Below are 21326 nucleotides of genomic sequence, written 5' to 3' on the forward strand. Positions count from 1 at the left end.
CAGTACTTGCAAACTCATAAAGCCTCTTCTTGTGAGGAGATGCGGCAGCATCCCCTCTCTTTCTGTTTTCTCCTCAATTCCTTTGTGCAGGCTGCTCAAGGGTTGCTGGTTCTTCAAACATTTATAGCATAATGCTGTTCTTTAAATTGTAAAAAAACTCTCTTCAGCATGTCCGCTGTACTTCTGTAACGGAGAACAGGCCAGGTGACATGCCATCTTTCTGGCAGTCCTGGTGGGTGAGACAGAACAGCATGACTTCTCAGAGTTTTGTCTTTGTTTACACTGCTGGAGAGGAATACAGTCTTCTGCGATGGACTACCCCTCGCTGCGATGGGGAGGAGGTAGCGAGCCTGACCCATGGCTGAGCCTGCTGGGAAAAGCACCAGCACCAGTCCCTGGGAGCAATTCTCCGCAGCACAACATTAGTTCTCTTCATTGTGACACAGCCTAGTTCCTTACTGGTGACTGCAGGTGACATCTGTTTTCTCCCCGATTTATGCAGAAGAATCAATAATAAAGCTGTCTCTCTGCTACTGCTGTTACCAACGTAATCTGGAGCGTGATGAGCCTCCGAGAAGGATCAGCTGAGGATCTCAGCTGCTGTTCATAAAATTGTGTCTCCTTCCGCAGAGGTAATGTGCTTGAACATTACATAAGGAAGAGCCTACAAGAAGTGTATGTTGAATTCCCTATGCGGTATGTATGAATATTAAATATCTGTGTGATTGGCTGCCTTAAACACCCCATCAATATTTATAACTGGTCGGGGGGACAGTGGGAATTCTTCAGTATAAATTATTTCAAGCCTCATTTCTGTAATACCGCAGTCTTTGCATCTCTTTGCATTCTGGAGGACTAAAGATAGATGACACATAAAAATGGAAGCGGTTCCCTCTTTCGCCTCAGGATTGCAAGTTTATATAATTTAAAGGGAAGATTCGTCTTACAGGTTTTCAGGATCAGTGTAATTCTTGAGTATCCTTTTTAATTTTAAAATACAGATTCCTTTGTCTTCTCAGTACTGAAATAAGAATTTTTTGGAAGATGGAAGAGTTAAAGAGTTATTTATGTTTTCGCCTCATTACATGGCCAGTTGCTTTGTAATCCCCTGCCTGCCCTGCCTGCCTTTTAGAAAACTAATCAGAAACTGTACGTAAGGCTAATGAAATGCTGAATTTCTGATTATAAAAAAGTTATCACTGTTCTTTACACAGACTCTTCCAAAATGTGCCTTGTGGATAGAGCAGTTTTTATTCCAGGGAGAATATGGGACCTTACAAACCATGGGAACTTCTGAGGATAACTTGGGAAGCTCACTAACCCTTTTGCTAAATAGCAGTGTGGCATTTTGAAAGCAAACCTCCATCTCTCTTGTTTATTTGCTAGGTGTGGTAAAGCTAATCACTGTTTTATTTTTCATTTTAGATACAGTTTTATGAAGCCTGCATGTTGACTTCTCTGTCAGCAGCCTGCTGATCCCTCCCAGGGAGCAGGGATACAGTTCCAAGCATGTCTGGATGTGTCCAGCTTCTCTGCTACCCTCTGCGCTGACCCAGCAGCATTTTCTTTACAGCCTAGCTTTGAGGGTTTGTTTGGTGTGGCAGTGATGGAGCCCTTTCCCTTCCCCTCATGCTACCCAGGACCAGAATGGGTTTTGAATAGCAAAACACATCTCTCCTCTAAGACTCAAAAATCCTGAGGAGGAGGAAGGAACCATGTCTCGGTTTTTATTGACATCTATTCTGACTCCACGATTTTGTCAGGATCACGAGAAAAATACTTGATGCTGTTACAGAATCACAGAATCATCTCGGTTGGAAAAGCCCTTGAAGCTCCTCCAGTCCAACCATGAACCTCACACTGACTGTTCCCAACTCCACCAGATCCCTCAGCGCTGGGTCAACCCAACTCTTCAACCCCTCCAGGGATGGGGACTCCCCCCCTGCCCTGGGCAGCCCATTCCAGCACCCAACAACCCCTTCTGCAAAGAAATCCTTCCTAAGAGCCAGTCTGACCCTGCCCTGGCGCAGCTTGAGGCCATTCCCTCTTGTCTGTTCCTCTAGGAAGGAAGAAAACGTTCCTGTGGAAGCTGTGTGCCTATCACATCCGTATACAGGTTTCTTCTGGAGACTAGGTTGTAACCCTAGGATCGAGGTTGTAACCCTAGGAAGAAGAAATGTGGTGCCCATGCTGGCACTGGAGGGGTTCTCAGCCATTCAGCTGAACACTCAAACACTAGGAGTATGATCTGCCTTTGAAGCTGGCCCCTGTTGTGAGTAGGAGGTTGGACTAGGGACTTCTAGAGGTCCCTCCCTACCTAAATCCTGTGACTCTGAGGCAAACAATGCTCTGCTGAGTATTTTCTGAACACACTAATAAATTAACTGGGAAGGGAGGCCAACCAAGCCCCTTTGGCAAAACCAGGCAATTCATCAAGCCTTGTCCACATTAGCTGTCTAGCAAGTTTTAATGTCAGCGCAACTGAACAAGTAAAAATTTTCAATCCTCTTTGTGGACCTTTTGCAGATGTGTCTGTGGAGCCTGCAAACTGATCTGCAGGTCTTGGCTACTCTGATAAAGGCCTTTATCAAAGTAGATCTCATTCTTCTGAGGGTTGGTGGATTTATGGGCTTTGCAGAGTCTGTGAGCCACAGGGCACTTCCAGGGCATGCACATTGCAGCCCGTGCTGCCTCATGCTTTTCCACAAATGTGCTTCAGTCCTAGACCAGCACAACCACTTCTAAGGTCGAGGCTGATCAGCCTCTCTGAACACCCAGTCCTTGGCACCTCAGTGAACACCGTGTCCCTTGTGGTACAGGGTTTCTTGCCTCAAAGCCTTTCAGCTAAGCAACTGCAAGACGTGCTCCATGATGGTACTCAGACATGATTTTCTCTCCTAGAATATCATTGTTTGGACAAATCCAGTTGGCTTCTTCTTTCTCAGGGATAGTAGGAGAAGCTATAGCTGCTTCTCCCCGTCTTTGCCAAGTCTCCACTGCTAGCCACGTGGGCAGTGTTGGAGGGCAGATGGGTCCTTCTTAGGGTACCTTCTGCCATTAATGTAGTCCCAAGAGCACTGCGCTCTGTCCCCTTTCTCCACCTTAAAATCCATGTTACCCACCAGTTCCTCCCCTTCCACAGTTACTTTTCGACCTGTCACACTTCCAGAGCATGATAGATACCAAATGAATCCTGTGACTTTCAGGCTCTGATGGTGCTAAAGACAGTTCAGGCCTCAGTGGATCCCAGGGATTGCAGCTAATCTCTAAAATGTCTTTTGAGTTTAGGGACTCTGAACCATGACCTTGGCATAGATTCACCAGAGAAAAGTAGCTTTTGCATTTTGTAAGGGAGAAGATTTTGGTGGACAGATAATCCACTGTGGGCTTTCTCCGAGAAGTTATGTTTTGGCTTATGGAGTTGTTTATGCTTTAGTGATCTCTCTGTCCCCTTCCTTCCCTGAGATTGATGGTAAGGAGGTCATGGCCACCACAGGAGCTGACTTTACACCCTTAATATCATCTTAGAATTTCCCAGAGTGGAAGGAGGTCTCCGTGGGAGGACTTGGCAGCATGGGCTGTTCATATTGTCACTGTCCTGCAGTACAGAGTGCATGGAGGATTTTGCCCACGAGTCTTTTTATCCCACCGTAACAGTGACAGCTGTGCTTCTAGCCCGAGCAACTTTGCTGAGCAGCTTTACCCAGGACACCATGCTCTTCCATCTTATAATTCCACACCAAATGTGTTACTCAAAGCTAGGAGCCACCTTTCTGGTGCCAGATGCTCATGAGCCACAAGCCACTGTGCTGGGGAAGTGGCCCTGGGCTCTGTTCTCTGTGCTCTTCTCCAGGGCATCTTTTATTAGCCCCATCCTTTTTCTGGAAGATAATACTCTTAACAGGCTTAATCCTGCATAAATTCTCACTGTCAGCATTCTGTCCGTCTCTTTCTTTACACAGCCTGTGTGATTCCTCCAGCTGGGAATTAGTGACGAGTGTTGAGACACAGTCCTGAAGTGTTAAGAAGCTGATGGCCGCCTTCTGCTGCTCACAATCTAAACGCCTTTCCCCTCATTCCCAGGTTATAGGTCAAGATCCAGTTTCCCCAGAGAGTTCAGCATGGGGAGACTTTGCTAGTGCTTAATTCAGTTGTAACTGGCTGAAGTGCAGTGTATGGTCAGCTCTAATTGCTTTCATGCTTTGTCCTTTGCACCCCTTCCAGATAACAGATATGTGCTCTACCTGTGACAACTTGTACTTCATATTACTCGTTGGTGTCTGTTTTCATGGGCTTATACAAACCTACCTGACTCCAGCTAGAGGCACTGGGGTGGGGGTCTCTGGCCTGACCCTGCTCCCAAAAGAGCAAGTGTCACAGCTACAGCAAGTGTCCAGGTGAGTCGGGGCAGTGCCCAAGGATGGAGACCCCCACCACTCAGGGCCCTGTCCTAGGCATGCCCTGCTCACACAGGAAGGGGCAGTATCCCCATGTCCAGTTGGGATTTTCTCTCGTTGTAGTTGTGCCCATTGGCTCATGTCCAGTTGGGATTTTCTCTTGTTGCAGTTGTGCCCATTGGCTCTTGTCCCGGTGCTTTGAACTTCTAAGAAGAGTCTGGCTCTGTCATCTCTGTCACCTTCCCTTTAGGATGTGGAAGATGTAATTAGATCCTCACTTTTAAATTACGGGCTTACTTCATTCCGCGTTTATTTAATCTCCCGTCTCTTCAATTCATCCGTTTTCCTTTTCCATGTACGTGGTTTCAGACTTGCTAAGAGGAGAAGACACTGCTGATAAGACTGACAGTGTAGCCAGACTTTGTCTGAAGTGCTTCAGCATCTCCCATAAGGTCTTTGTGGACTAGACTTGTCTGTGGAGAACTGGTGGAACTTCATACTTTGAGACAAAAAACCTGGCATTTGTTCATCCCTGCTACTCTGCTCAGCCTTGCAGGCTGCTCAGAACAACGGCCTGTAGATAGTGGTGGTGGCCAAGACATGCCAAGGAGGGTGGCTGTGTTAAATCTGGGACCCACATCAGAGCCTGGCTCAGCCCCACTTCCCAGCCCTACAAGCCTCACAGTCTGCAGGGTCTGCACAGCCCCTGCTGCCAGGCCAGGCAGGGATGTAGCAGCTCCTGCAAACACCTTCCCCGTCGTGGACAGGATGTTGGGCTGGATGGGGCGATACGCCAGTGATTGCACAGTTCTTTTCTGTTTACATGGAAGCAAAATTAAGTCTTGAAAGGAATATGTTTATCCTCACATTTGTTGCTTTGCATCTACTTTCTGCCTGTGTCGGTCCTGTGCGATGAAGCAGAGCAAAAGAAATTAACAGTAAAATGAGGAAAACTTAACACAGAAGCGAAGGAAGGCTGTAGTTATAGTATAGCATCTTCCCCGTGCCATGGGAAGAGGAGTCTAAACCTCGGGCACAAACTGCGGCCGCCAAACTGCCGTTGCTGCATGAGATGGTGTAGGCGCTTCCCTCGCTGGCCGCAGCCTCAACAGGGTCTCTGCACAAAAATCCACTTTCCTCCTGGTGCAAGTTAACGAAGGCAGGCCAGAGGGGCCGGGGGACAGGCACCGCTGCGGCGGTGCAGCGTGGGCTGGACAGAGGAAGGCGCAAGCTCGCTGCGTTCAGCGGTTTTCAGTGGGGTCCCTCAGCAACTGCGGATGCCGAGGACGCTGCCAATGCTGGCAGAGTGGCTCCTTGCTCATTAAGTAGGTATAAACTAGAGCCAACTCTGCTGTCTGATTCTAGCTCTGATCTACCCGGAGTCTTATGCCCTCCACTGCATCAACTGATCGGATTAATTGCAGTGCAGCTGGGATGAGAGGGGAGGAGAACTGGGAGCAGATGAAAGCTTTTATGCTGCTTCCATTCACCCTCAGATCATTACCCTTCGCACTGCCGAGCGTTCCCGGGCTTGCCACATCTCCCATGCTACTTCGTCATCTGCTAGCATGGCCATGGACGGCTTACATCTTTGCCACAAATAAAGGAAATTAAAATCGCATGAGAAGCCCTGCCAGAAGGCCTCGTTTTTAAGCTAGCTCTTGCAGCCTCATCTAAACGTGTTGGGAGGAAAATGATGGTTTTACTCCTGCAACAGCTGAACAGTTGTTCATACCCAGTTCATCACGGCTGAGATACCCCCATTGCTTTCAGGGAAAAATCTATTTTAAACTCCTCTCTTAGTCAGTATTTTTGCAGAAGAAAGAAAAAGGCTTGAGGCTAAACTTGATCCTTGCAGGCTGCACATTTCAGTACTGGAAGGCTGTGACTCAGTGGCCTCTGGAAGCTCTCCAAACTATCAGTAGCTCAAAGGAGGAATTAAAAACTCAACAAACTGCCTGTTCTCCTGAAACTTGTTTTGTACATGCTATGGAAGAGATGAGAGATTTGAAAGAAGGCGGCCCTGTCCAAGAATCATTGGCTATAACAAGTCACAGCAAGCAATGAAATTTATTTTATTAAAATGCTTAGATGTCTTTTAATGAGCTTTTTTGCCAAGTTTATGTGGAAGAATTTGCCAAAATACCATGTAGACTACAATAAATCCCTAGGTACCTAATAGGCTTCCCCACTTGGTCTTCTGTCCCTGACAGTCTCTATGTAGAGACACCAGAATACCTGTTTTCTCCCCCAAAATGGGAAGGAGAGACTGAGTAGCGTTTCTGACGTTTTTCCAGACTGTTGGAAAAGCTGTTGAAAACAGAGATATGTCCTGTGCTAGCCTGTGAAAGGTGGTGTGGGTGGCAGGAGGAATACTGGGAAGATGAGTCTGAGGCTGAATGGTAGACTCAGTCAATCAGTTCATTGGAGCTCAGGAAGACGGCCCCTTTGACTGAACCTCTGCTTCTAGACAAGAGTGGTCCTTGTTTTACTCTACAGTCTTAGTCTCCAGATCTGCCTTGCCGTCATCCCAAATCCATGTCGAGTGGGTATCTGGGACCTGTCCATCCCCAATGGTTAAGGCTCACTTTCAAGCCCAAGACACAAGAGAGTAAAATCAGCACCTCCGATTATAATAGGAAACAATCTCAAAACTTCTGGATTCTTCAGGAAATCACCCAGGAAAAGAGCTCTAGTACTTGCTGAAAACAGAGTTGCGAGCCCAACCCAGGGAGTGAAGTGAGTGATCTTCTGTTTTTAGGGTTGCCTTACTTGGAAATGGAGAGCTCTAAGAAAAGGCAGGACCATGGCTCGGTGCCTTCAGATGTGGCCTGTCAGGGTGCATTCCTGGTCACAACCAGGAAACATCTTCCCACCGTTTTTGCCACATTTTGCCGATTTTCAAGAGTAAGGGTTGACTGAGCTGGCCCACCCAGGAAAGTGACTCAGTGAAGGGATCCTTCCAACTGAAGTTAAAGCCATTGCTTTCATGCTTGCTGTGGGTTCTAGGACTTGGTAGTGCTGCGCCTCGGTAGTGTATTCTGAAGTGATCAGCCCAGGACAGAGAGCTTATCAGAGAAAGACATTTTGTTTGCCTTTGGAAAGCTGGAATTTGTTATCTTCTCAAAGGGATCTGAAGCTGGAGATCTCTTCATCAACACAGTAGAGAGAAAGATTTCTATCAAGCTTGGTACCTAACAACCAGAACTGGTCAGAAGGTGTTCAACTGCCTCTTTCTTTGTGGGTTCCTTGGTCATAAAATGCTCATTTGATGAAAATAAAATATTTTTCTAGGAATGTGCTAATTCAAACAAACGTTTAGCCAGAGAAGGCTTTCTGCCTCCAAAAGAGGGAATGTGTAATTAACGGAGCGAGAGAGAACTGCTTAATCTAACAACCAGCTTGGTGAGTTTGAACTTGTAGCTGAAATATAGCAGAACCCAGGGTCGTGTCCTTGCTCCAGCAAATGCATCCTGCTCATTCGAAGTGGAACAGCCCCAGCAGGAATGACTCACACAAGGATCTACTGGGTCCTCATCGTGCCTTGGCACAGGGAAATCACTGCGTCTGAAAATCCACTGTTCTAGGCAGATTCTCTGGCTGCTGGTTGTTGGCTGTCTGGACCAAGTCTGTAAGGTAACAAGCCAACATGCTGTCAGGGACACAAGTCCCTTGCTGTAGAGGACCTACAACCAGCCCCAGCCATAACGAAGCTTGGCCATTTCCAAGTCTGTTGTGATGAACATCAGCACTTGAGCTGCCTTCAGTTCCTCCCCTGGCACTTCAGCCTGGTTGATTTTTAAGGGACAAACTCTTCTTTTTTAGTTTTGCTCACTTGCACGAGGACTGAAGCTGTATTGAAGGTTCACACTCCCCAAACCCGTGCATGTAGACAACTGTACATTGGTTTCCCGGAAGTTGCCAGAGCAGCAAAATTTGAGTTTCCTTGTGCAGGCCAAGAGGAGGTGCTGATTTCTCAAGCTAACCTGTCTTGGCTTCTGTTCCCCTTCTTCCCCTCCATAAATGTATTGGTTTTATTCTAGCCTTTCAACTATGTAAATACTGTTGCATGGCCAATATGCAACCAATTATAGAGGAAGCAGATGTTTTTCACAGTAATGCAACACTCTTCTTTTTTTGTCCTTTGCCTTTTTATCTTGTGATGATTTCATGTTCAAGCCTGACGTATTTCTGTGTTGCAGAAATTGTCCCCATTAAGAGGACACGTGTTTCAAATGTGCAAGGGAGGAGGAATGTAAATTAGTCTGATCCAGGTGTGTAAGCAAATTGGCTGTGGTGACCCGGCTGCCCGCACTCCTCCGGCTCTTCAGACAGAGGAGGTGGCTCGCTGACAGAGCTGTGCTGTTGTTGGTGCCGTGGCTTGCGTGCATCAGGCTGGCAGTGGCTGCGGCTGCAATTTGCTTGTTTTACATCTGGCGTGCTCAGAGTCTTCACGTGCCTTCGGCCATAGGTGGAGTGCTGAGCCCCTGGGGATCCATCCCCACGAACGGTGGCAGAGCCATTCAATTCCCAAGAATAATCTTCCATCCGAAAAAAAAAAAAAAAAAGGGCACATCATCCAATACCTTAATCTTACCACATGGCTGGGTGAGCTTCAGCCTTTGGTAAAGGGTTTCCCCTTTACAGTTGCCAGTGATAACATTAGTCCCAGCTGCAGGTGTAGCCCTGTGGGAAACCTCACCTCCACAACCACCACGCAAACAAGACTTTGCAGGTGGGCAGCTGCGACCACGTGCCTGTGAGTGCCCTGCAGTTGTAGGGGCACTAACCATTACTATTTTAGACTTGACTGGAAAAAATCCTACAGAGCAGTTTTACGTGTTTCTTCTTGTTCTCTTTTGCCAGTTTGCCACAATCACCAGGTGGTTGACCTCCTTGTAGAGCCTGTTGAAATGTCTGGAAGGAAAAAGGGAGAGTTTGCTTCCAGTATATTCCCTGCTCCTTCCCGCTGCTACTTACAGGGTGTGGGAATGCCTTGAGGTTCCTCTAGGAGACATATGTGGAGCTAGGGTTATTGCAATGAGAAAACCATTGCAAATTTTGCAAAAAGCCTGGATTTCTTCACTGTGCTTCTTGTGAACAACTTGTGTTGTTATTGCTTGTGTTTCTTCCAGCTGGAAGAACAGGGTGGTGCCACAGATACTTTTGTTCTACTGACTCCTAGGCTAGAGGCACAACTGTCAGCATGCAGGGAAGGCAAGTATTAATGAGTAGTCTTTCAAAAGCATCTCTCTTCTTTATTTCAGAATCTTCTGAAATTGGGCCCTCAGTTGTAGTTCACACAACTGTGACGTTTGGAAGCGAGCACCTGGATTCAGACCCTGCAGAGGTGCAGCAGTTAATTCTCAGTCACCTGGAGAGGATCGTGCCATCCCTACCTAAACCAGCCAGCATCAAGTGTCATAAATGGAGATATTCTCAGGTATTCTGTGGTGGGATCGGTCAGCTGGCAGGATGCTGCTGGGGCAGTGCCATGTACAGACTTGCTGTGTGTCGCAAGAAACAGGACATCATACGACCCAGTGGTTTTCATCCTCAGGGAGCAAGAGGAAAGGGGGTAGTTGCTCGATATCCATAATACATTTTTCCACGTAGCCGTGAACAGCATCCAAGGCTGGCCAACAACAGCCAGATCATTTCTAGTCATCTTTTCACATAGTGGACCTGGCTCAGCGGTGAGTTATGCAGCACTCCTGGTAAGCAGGGAGTGCAGTGCGCAGGAAGGAAGTAAATCCCACATACTTTGGTGGGATTTTCACTGGTATTTAAAAATATGACTCAATCTGTCTGTTCTGTATCCGAAAGTATGTGATATTATTAGCAAAATTCCCACCCTACCACAGAGTAGCAGAAGTCCTTGCGTTCAGACATACTAATTGTTATTATTTGATTTGGCCCGGTTCTATTTAACAGCATGTTGTACAAAAAATATTTTAAAGTAAACTACCTAAGGGTAATAATAGCAAAATGTGTATATTTTACAGACTTCTTTTAAAAATCCAAGGAAATTGTTGGCAATTTCCTAAAGTATTGGAGTGTTTACCCAAAGCCTCTTAAGTTAAATTACATTGGTGAAATTGAATGTGGAAGTCGATGCAAAATATTTACTTAAAGCAGTCCCCTAAAAATTTTTCCTTTTATGAAGTCTGGAAAAGTTACTGTATGTAGATGGCTGTTGTGAAGTCTGCTTCGTGTCCTTGATCTGCATCCAATTTAGGAACCTGATCTCATAGCACAAAGTTTATTTTTCTGCGAGTTAGGTATTGGTAGTTTGCAAATCACTTCCCAGGGCATAGTGTTTGTTCTCAGCTGTCGTATAAAAACAACCTTAACATAGGTTTTAATGTTTCAGGTGACTCATAGAAAAATCATGGTATGTTTTATATGTTCCTCTTTATCAGTTCAGGGGTTTTTTTGCTAGTAGCAGTATCTCTGTACAGTTGTCACTGTTAAGGCACCCGTTTCTGGTTGTGACTTCTGGTCTTCTGCATTATCTGTTACCTTTCTGCTTCAAACTGCTTGCGAGCACAAGAGCTGCAGGTGGTAGGGAGGACACTTGGTTGACCAGCTCTGGAAGGGGCTCCCAAAACAGAGTAAGAAGTATTTTTAAACAGAATTAATACATCTTAGATACTGCTGCTGTCACTGAGCTCTATCATAAAATTTGTCAAATTCAGGTACTTTGTGTGCAAGAAAAGAGCCTGATATGACTTTCCTTCCACTATTCACACTAGCATAGTGTCAAAGGTGACATAAAAGCATATGCATCATATATGGCCCATTCTGATTTATTTCACCATGAAAACATGGATAAAAGACAAGAACGGCAGTTAATTTCTTATTACTAAATAAAAAATGTCTTAATTGCATTCTACCAAACAACTATGCTTTTTGAATCCTGGCAAAATTATGGCCATACAGGATGTATTATAACCTTGTAAACTTGTATTGCTTCATCTTTTAGAGCTAGCTGGAACAGTGACTGTAGGGATAAACTCTTATTTTCCACAATTGCTTCAAAATTGTTGTCTTCCTAAACCACTAGGTGTGCGTCCTGTTTCCCCTATTTAAAAATTACATTCAGACATCTTACTGCTGGATGATGCTCTGTTATTTTCTCAAACCACTTTACAGCTCTTCCCGCTTTCTTCTCCTGCCTCTGTTGCCTGCTGTCAACCATGCACTAACCAAAACCACCAACTTCAGCAGCTGCTTGTGCTTTATGTCTGTCACAGGAGGAATTCTCACCAGTCTTTAATTCAGTGGGCCAATGTCAATATGTCTTAGATTGCAAATAAGTCAGTGTAAGTGAGATCTATTATCTTGGTAAAGAGATCTCTATTGTCACCCTATAAAATAATCACTACTTAAATATCTGGGACAGAGCTCCCTCTTTCTCTTAAAGCTATCTTTACTTTCAGTTATAATAAGCTGTTGCCACAGAAGCAAAGGGAACCAGTAAGATGGATGCATCTTTCCCCTGACTCTCTTAGGCAGGATTTATCCTGCTTGTTAATTAAATCCAGCTGTAACGTCCCTCACATGGCCAAACACAATCCTGGGATTAAAATGCAGGCATTACAATTATCCATGGTGGATGGAGGATTAGGACTTCCAAACTTCTACTGACACTGCTTAGCAGTACAGCTGCAATTCTGGTTCCCCTGCTTTAATTACGATAAGACACTATTAGCATTCATAGCTAACAGCTTCCCAACCCATCGTGTCCCTTTGACAGAGACACTTTATAAGGAATACTAGGAAAACACAGATTCATAGAAATTGGACCTCTTCAGAGGGTGTTTCAGAAGGAACTTCTTCAGGCCTGTAGGCCAACCTGTTGCTCAAAGCAGAACTGTCGCCATCACTAGGTGACATCGACCATGGCTTTGTGTAGCTGAGTCTTGAAGTCTTTGATGGTGGAGATCCAACAGGCTGTGCCATACAGCCATGGGTCATTCGGAATTTATGTTGGACAACACCTTCAGAAGAACTTGAAGAAGGGTCAGGATCATTCCTTTCTTCAGTCACTATGTCTAGAGGGAGGGTCTTTACTACACTGAGCACGCAGTCTTGCCACACAGGCAAAAAGATGCAGGCTGAGATGTGAAAATACTGATCCTGCGATCAGTATGAGAAAACAGAAGCTGTTTGGTACAGCCAGCATCAAATAAGGACTGGTAGTCAAGAAGGAAGGGCACTCAAAAAGCCTTTTTCTGCTAAACCTTTCTTCCTTGTTTATGCCATGACCTTGATCTGTAAGAAAAATTTAGGAATAAGTTAAGTACTGACCTAAAATTAGTCTGAAAAAGATGATCTCTGACTGGATGTACCATGGCTAGACTCTTCTGTTAAGTTGAATAATGGAGAATGAGTCGCAACTGGCTACAAATTCATTTCAGATGATTACCTCCTTTAAAGAGATGCTGACGTGCCAGTAACACAAAATGCAGCCAGTACCATAAACGCGGGTGTTTTGCAGCTGATCGGTACTTGGAAGCGGCAGATAACGGCATGGCAGTGACTAGCTGATGTATGTTTGAATCAGTGCAAAAACCCCCTGGACTGAACAAGATGCCTTGGACTTTAGGTCTTGTTCACTGAAGCTGACAGTCGCATGATGGGATACAGTAACGGTTTACTGCACAGGAATCCAAAACATATCTTTGGACCAAAGGCAGAAAGTCAAGAAATGATCAAAAGAAAATTGTACTCTCTGTATCATGCTTTATGATCTCTATGGTTTGATCTCTATTGCTGGGCTACTGCTGTGCTTCTGCTCTTTCTTTTTTTCTCTCTCTATGGCTTTCTAGATATTTTTTCCTTTTTTTCAACATTTCATCTGTATGGGTCTTGTTTTGTCATTCCTTTTCTCGGACTATTTCTTCCCACCTTCCCCCCCCCAATCACTTTAGCGTCAAGCTGTCCTGCATCTTCTTACCTTTTTTATCCCTTCTGCCTGAGCCTGCCTTGCCCTCACATTTACCTTCAGGCCAGTGCTGCTGCTGCTGCTTTATCTCCATTCTGAGATTCAGCGGTGCTGCTCTGGGATGCACTGATTTAGTACGACAAGGACACTCAGCCTTTGTACGTAGGTTTGAAACAGGCTACAACGATGTGTGACAAAGCCAAGCATGATAAAAACACAGATGCTGTGTGCTTTTACTCTGCCGTTTGACACGCATTGGTGTCTGCCATAAAGTACAATACTGAAAAGAGGTCTTTTGTTTCTCAGGAATATGGACCTTTCTGTCATGAAACTCAGGTAAATAAAATACTTTCTTTTCCATCTCCCTGTGTGCTTTTCTTTTCCAGGTTACAAAAGCTGTGCCCAATTGTCTGGGACAAATGATTCTTCATACTCAACCTCTCCTGATTTGTGGGGGCGATGGATTTACTCATTCCAACTTCGATGGCTGCATAGATTCTGCTATGAGTCTTGCAGAGGCTGTGAAGTCTCATTTATAGCAATTTTAAAGTTGGCTGCTAAACTTAGTCTAGATTTATGATGAATTTTACTATGATGGATTGAATTCTGGTTTAGTGTTAACATCACTGGCCGCTATCTTGCAAAAATAAATAAAGGAAAATCTATTAGTATGCTGTAATAAATATTGGGATGAGATGGAATTAAAATTAATTTTCCAGGATCTGTGTTGTGAGTGGTTACTTTGCTTGAAGTAAAGCTTTTTCTGGCTCTAGTCAGAGGTGCTGAGCTCCAGCCATCTTGCCAGGTCTCCTGTTACTTTTACAGCCCATGAAAATTATGACAAGGAGAGGATCCTGACTTGAAGCAGCACAAAAACCCATGGAGCTGCAGAGTTTACTCCTTCACTGAGCATCTGGAGCCCTGGAAGTGACAGAAGGAACATGCACAGTTGATCCCAGAGCTTTCAAGCATACATAGTCATCTCTTTTGGTGCAGATCAGCCCTGGTCATGGTTATCGTGTTGGCCATGGGGCTTTACACTGCAACAGGGGAGGTTTAGACTGGACATTAGGAAAAAATGTTTCCCAGCAAGAGTGGTCAGAGAGTGGAATAGGCTGCCCAGGGAGGGGGTGGAGTCACCATCCCTGGGTGTGTTTAAGGGTCATTTAGATGAGCTGTTGGGGGATGTGGTGTAGGGGAGAACTTTGTAGAGTAGGGCTGATGGTTGGACTCGATGATCCCAAGGATCTTTTCCATCCTGAATGGTTCTGTGATTCTGTGATTCTGTGTGAGTCGATAGCAGGGCAGTCCTTGCTATGCTTCTCAAGTTGGGTGGTCTATGCAAGGTCTAACCATATCGACTGAAGGTCTCACCATGTCTCCAAGGCATGGACAACTTCTAAGCGAGGGATGGTAGTTGTTTGCCTACCAGCTTGCTTAGCCCACAGTTTTCTGGAGCCCTGGTTGCAGATTGCTGGAAGAGCTCATTTAAGAGCTTGATGATGTTGCTGACAGTGATGTGCCACTGAAACATGGTGCCTGTCCTGGGTATGGTCTAAGCAGCATCAGCCCAGCTGTGCTCATAAAAGAATGAATGGAGAGAAGGTGAGAGAGAAGGTGTGCGTGTTTCTGGTGCTCTCATAGCAGCAGGGCTGCTATCCCAAAGTCATCTTGGGAATAGACAGTGACACAGATGTCTGGCTGTAACGTGAGTTTGACATAGTAAAGCAGACTGTCCAGGAAAGTGGATGCACTTAAAATAGTTCAGTATTTGCCAGGTTAAGAGAGTCAGTGGTGCATCATGGATCTCTGCTGGCCCAGTGTCCCCTGAACTAGGAGCAGCCGTTCCCTCCTTCCAGGTGGTGGAGGAGTGAGGGTAGGAGCAGCCAGCACGGAAGGTGATTTAGCTGCTTTGCCTGGCAAATGCCAAGAGGAAGGAGGGAAAAGACTTCATCTAAGTGTGGTCCGTGGCAGTGTGTTAATAAGAAAACCGTACTGACATTTCAGGCTTGGGGTTACATCACCACCACCATAAAAGCTCATTTAAAGTAAACAGCCAGTCTGAAAGTGAGGTGAGTTCTAGACAGCTTATTTTGGCAGAACAGGTGTAGAAATAGAGGAACAGGTCCAGGGAAGGATATAAATACACGTGTGAGTGAATGAACAAGGAATTTGATTTGAAATACTAAAAAAATAAACAGCAAGTTTAATTGTGTTGAAAATACTACCTGTCACAGTTTCAAGTATTTCTAAGCTACTAAGATGTGAAGTCAATTTTGAAATTACTCAGAAATTAACCAAGGAATCATTTATTTAGTCTAAATTTGATTTTAGCTTGCCCTTCCTCTTAAATCACGTGTCACAAGTTTAGTACCTCTCTTTACTACAGCAGTAAAAATAAAAAAATGCTATTTTCAGCAGACAGAATTTTAACCATTAGGGAAGTACAATTCAGTCTCTTACACCCTTGCATTTCACAAAAATCTGACACCCTCTATTCACAGCAACTGAACACAGTAATTTACTGCTGCGTTTGACTGTATTTTAAGTGACACTAAGAACTTTAAAACTTAATTTTAAAAACATCTTTGAAGGATATTTCGTGATACCGTGCGGTTTTGTAGATTTTTTTTTTTTCTTTCCGTGAAGTGCTTGAGTTTAAAACTAGATGTTGTTACTGTGTCTGAACCAGCCAGCTCCAAGCCCTCAGGTTTCAATCACCATGTGTTGTGCAGAAACAGGAAAGAAGTGGTGGTCATGTCTGTGAACAAATCTTTTACAAAGGCATGTGATCTCTTATCTTCCACGATCAAGGTAGCCCTGAAGAGCCACACGGTCACGGAATAAATAATCTGGTGAGGCATTTAGTCTTGGCTTGATTTAGCGCAAGCTCAGAAACAACCAAAGTCCCCACTGAAATAAGGTTTTTATTCTGCAGTGTTGGAAAACCTGAATCAAAGAGCCGTAGGCCACAGAGGAGGGCATACAAAAGCAACCAAGGCCCATTTGTGCTCCTCAGCCTCCATCCAGGCCTGGCTGTCCTGCGGGAGAACACGCTGAACCGTACAGGAGGGTTTTCTGCTGGGTTATTGGTTCCCCTGGAAGGTGTCGCTGGGGCGGGGTTGTTGGACCCGGGGTGATGGTTTCTGGGACCCACCCCACCAGTCTGCCTTCATCCAAGCTCTGCCTGAGATGCACAGAGCACAGGGAAGGATGTGGGTCCTTCTCCTGCAGAGGTGAAGGAGCAGACTGTAGCTTCAGGGCATCTTTCCAGACCAGGGGTTTCCAGATCCAGACCAGGGGTTCCTTTTTGTGCTGTTTTCCTCATCTTCACTCATTGGTTTCTGCTTCTTTCTTCAAAGATGGATTTTGCATTAAAACACGCTAAAACTTGCACTTCCTTCCCCTTCCTTCAATTTTGAATGGAAGCAAGTCAAACCATTAAAAACCCAAATAAAGGTCAACCCTGAAAGCATTGTGCCGTGCAGAAAGCTGAAAATGAGGCATGTTTGACTTAATGCTGTGTTGCAAGCAGGCGTGCTCCGAAGAGTCGTGATGCTCTCACAGGGGCCTTGTATCAGCATCAGCCTTCAATGCCACAAGGGACAGATAACTGGAGATGTCTCTGACCCCATCCTTTCAGCAATCTTACAGATCTGGTCATTATGAGACCTCAAAATACCCGATAATAAGCAGATTACAGATTCAGAGATTTTTCAAATAACGAGATTTTCCATTCAGAGGTTTTCGAACATGAATCACAGTGAGTCTAAAATTGCTCCCATCCTTCCCCATATCATGACAGTCCATGAGAATGCCTCTTCCCTGTAGCTTCCTCCCAGATTAAGATGATTTAAGCAAGAACGACTTGTTTTTTTAAGGTGGAGTAGAAAAGTTCATGGACACCTTCCTCTGGACACACTCCAGACAGTGGACGCTTAAGGGTGTCCGTGGCAGCATCTCATTTTCTAGACGTGAGCAGGGGGATGATGGTGTTAACTTTCCCATGCAAGGCGGGTAATAAGTGGTGATATTTCAAAGAGGCCACTGTATCCAGAAGGATGGCAACAGAAGAGACTTGTCTGGTTGATTTCCTGGACTTTTCCCTGGATGGACGTAATTTTTGATTAACTGGCAGATGCTTCAATTACAACCACTATCTCCTTGTTCCCAGACAAGGGTTACGGCTGTGTCTGATCTATACGTCACGAGCCACAGCTAATGCCCAAAGTCAAATTTCAGCTCTCAGACGACGATGTTATTGTCTTCCTCATCACAAGGAAAGATGGGGCCATAAATGCTCAAAGCCCTTAAACTCACAGTTGTGTTAACTTCCACTCAGTGAACATGACTTTGCAGGGCTGGCCCATGGCATCTAGTGCAGGCACTGTTTTTACAATATATTCAGCTACGTGAGATGCATTTTGCTGGTCTCTGAGTGTTTAATGGTACCTTTAGGTCTCTAACAGCAATTCTTTCTTGTTGGTTACTGTCCCACCACAGCTGGCATCAGCTGCATGTTTCACCAGGAAAGATTTTATATTATTGGCCAAGTAGCAGACTAGATGTTGACAGGAAGGCTTGGTAGGAACAACTACCCCTTGACATCTCCAGTGAACAGAAGTGTTGTGAGACCTGTGGCTGGGCCAGGTGTGATCCACCCAACATCGGCCTCATTAGCACCATGAAAGGCAGTTTTTGCATCACAACTGTCACGTGGTCCCCAATCAGATGCATTTGAAAAAGCCAAGCATGCTGTTCTGAGCCATCGGACCCTGTACTCTGCCATCCCTTCCCCACACAGACAGCCCTTGGTGATCTTTGCAGCCCTTTTGTCCTTCTAGAAGGTGCCTGAACTGAGCACCACGTGCACCCACGTCCTGCTCTTGCAGAGGTGTTTTTGGATGCTGTACCAACTGAAATCTTGGGCACAGGCAATGCAATGTTTGGTACTTTTCCTCCCAGTGGGTGGGATGTGTGGCAGTGTCCATGCTGTTGCCACCATGTCACAGTACTAAGGTGGACCCGTTGTATCCCATGCCATGATGAATTTTGGGGGAGGCCCTGGCAGAGAGGGGCTTGAAGTCATGGCACACCCTCTTTTCCTGAGGGGCATCCCTCTGGCATGGGGTTAAGACCCTGTGGGCGAGGATCCAACCCTGCTGGCTCTCTGCCCACTGCTGGCATCTGACCCTGCTTGCAGATCCCTGAGATGGAGTAGAAGTGCTGTGAAGTGGATAAAAGCCTTTTGGAAACCGAGTGTCATAGGAAGCCACGGGACTCTGCTGGGAGCCCATCAGAGCCTGACTCCAAAAAGTGCTGTTAATTATGTGCTTAAAGAGCTCTCATTACCCCCAGTTTTACATCTGCAGCCCCAACAAGGACAGATCTGCTTGTCTGGTGTCCCAGGGCCTTCAGAGACCTCTCCCTTCCCAAGGCAAGGAGGATGCTCATCACATGAGTTGTGGTGCCTTGGGGAAAACGCTCTGCTCTAGGCTAAGCTGGCTCTAGGTGAGCTCCAGGGAGAGAAGCTGTGGCTGTATACGGTAGCCCAAGCTCATATGCACCTTCCCAGCTGAAGGCCAGGACTCTGCTGTGTCCAGTAGACATGTCCCCATGTTGTGCTTGCTGGGGTAGCAACACCTTCCCAACACCTCCACCCACACCAGAGCTGCATCGGCCTCTATGCCAGGCTGCAGAGAGGATGTCTCATTATGACACTACCTGCACAGAGCATATTGTGGCTCTTAGCTGGAATAACTCTCCCAGGTCTATAAAATCATCTGTACAGCTCTTGGTGTGTTTAGTGCAGTTTGTAGGAATTTATCCCATTTCTGAAAAGAACTAGGAAGAGGAGATGGGCACCCAGCTCCTTGGCTTATATCGATTCACAAACTGCATGTCTCCAAGGATCTGGGCAGTATTTTTGTGCAGGCATATGAAAATAAATTAAGAGGTTATTTTAGTTTTGGGGTGTGGGGTTTTTTTTTTTAATTTTTAAAAGGCAGCTGCAGATGGGAGGTACTGCCCAGCTGAAAATACATGATGGGTTTCCATAGCACTGAGTTGTGAAATGTCCCTGCAGCCAAGCCACTGGAGCAAGACCTGGACTCCCTGAGGCCAGGATTTGCTGGAGATCTTGCTGCCCGTGGGGTGTGTGGAGGTCTCTGTTCCAACCCTGCTCCCAGCAGGACCAACGTCACAGCTACAGCAGGTCGCTCGGGGCCGTGTCTGGGCAAGTTGGAGCATCCCCATCCTCCACCGTGACCACACTTCTTACTGATGGAGGGACGACGTTGTGCTGGTACAACACCAGTTTAAAAGCAGACGTTGCTGAGCACCAGTGTGGTGTGCAATACTGACAGATGAGTTCCTCTTTGAGATAATGCAAAGAAGAGGAACCTGACCCCGTGCCACTCAAATTGTGCAGTTGTGTCTGGGTCATCGCTCCCAACCTCAGCTGCAGGCTGAGCCCCAGCACCGAAGGGCTTTGTGAGTGCCTGGGAAAATGCAGCATTTGCCCGGCTGCTCCATGCTGCAAAATTCAACATAACAAACGCCAAATGGCTGGTGACAGGCCATTAGGAGGCTGGTGCTGGGATCAGGAGCCTAAGCACTCTCGGAGGGGGATGAGGGCACTCTGAGCTTCCCAGCAAGTGCCTTGAGCCGCTGCGCAGAGATTTCCCTGGGGGCAGAGCTGGTTTTGCCTCTAATCCAGGCTCTGGCTCGGATGTGCCATCCGTAAGCCGCTTTGTGTGGCAGAGCTGAAGCCCTGAAATCCCAGAGCCTTCTGCTGCCGCTCTGTCTGTCTCACCGCACTGCCTCACTATTAGCCTCCTTAGGTTTTTTGCTTAATTCTCACATTCAGGTGGCACCTTCAAGATCAGCCAGTGATGCAACCAATGCTTGCAGCTTGTAAAAGGAGCAGCCCCACAGCGGCAGTGAAACAGCCCTTACCAAGGAGGAGTGAGAGTGACTGCCTTTCTTTTTGGGAATAGCCAAGCAAAGTTTCTCCTCTGGAGGTAAATGCATGGAAACAGGTAAGAAATAACCCCGGGAGAGCTATTGCTGAATTGCAAGTGGGGAGATTGAGCATCAAGCAAAGAGGATGCAGGGCAGATTGCTGTCATCGTGGAGGTCATGGTGCTGAAACCCACAGAGATCCTGGAAAAGCCTCGTGATTCTTGTCATTCCCCAATATTCATCCCGTAACAGCTGAGCATCGCTATAACCAGGTGCTTTGGGTATTGTCCCAGCGGGGGAAAAACCTTGTGCAGCACACTGTGCGTGGCTGTCACCCTTCTCAGTTACTCTGAGAATCTGGGGAAGGGGGTTTAATGCAAACTGGGGCCACATGGGTGAGCAGAAAGCTGCTGCTTCTCCGCAGCCAAGCCCTGACACGCCTGCGTGGGCCCCAGCTGTGGGAAAATGAGCCTGTTCCCCGCCGCCCCTGCCACCCGACCGCTCAGCCGGTCACGAGGACGCTGCGGTAAACCACAGCTCAGCTTGAAATTATCTTTTCGGCACAGGGTTTCTGTCAAGCTGAATGGCACCTCCTCCCTCACCTGTGCCAGTGCCGAAACATCCTTCCTTTCTCAGCGCTATCGGCTGCTCAGATCTCTCCTCCAGGATGATCACGCATGTCAAGATCTTTAAAGCGAAGCACGCCCTGCTGCAAGGACCGAGGTCTTGTTTCCCCTGGCTTGTTTTGGGGCATGGAAGTGATGCTTGCACTGTGCACAGGTCTGACCATTCTCTGTCTTTTTCAGCCCAGACTGGGGAGGGGCCGGGGGGGAAAGTGGTGGCCAGTAAGGCACCATTCAGCACTGGAATATAGGTCAGCCTCTCTCCTGGCAGCTGCTTTCTTTGCCCAGAGCAGAGGGAAAGGGGACAAGCTGGCAGGGGAGGAGGGACTCAGCCACATTTCCAGTGCACAGAAACTCCCAGCTCAGCACCTCAAGGCTTAGTGAAACCCAGAC

General features: G+C 46.4%; 1 protein-coding gene across 1 annotated transcript in view; it reads left to right on the top strand.

The window, feature by feature from the left end:
• Nucleotides 1–14068, top strand: part of RNLS (renalase, FAD dependent amine oxidase) — a 77002-nt gene extending 62934 nt beyond the window's left edge. The window contains exons 6-7 of the mRNA XM_074830136.1: nucleotides 9665–9840; nucleotides 13734–14068. Coding sequence (XP_074686237.1) covers nucleotides 9665–9840; nucleotides 13734–13886 — 329 coding nt within the window. The 3' untranslated portion in view covers nucleotides 13887–14068. The remainder of the gene's footprint in view (nucleotides 1–9664; nucleotides 9841–13733) is intronic.
• Nucleotides 14069–21326: the final 7258 nt, after the last annotated feature.

Source organism: Strix aluco, chromosome 7 (assembly GCF_031877795.1).
Source record: "Strix aluco isolate bStrAlu1 chromosome 7, bStrAlu1.hap1, whole genome shotgun sequence".
Classification (NCBI taxonomy): Eukaryota; Metazoa; Chordata; class Aves; order Strigiformes; family Strigidae; genus Strix; species Strix aluco.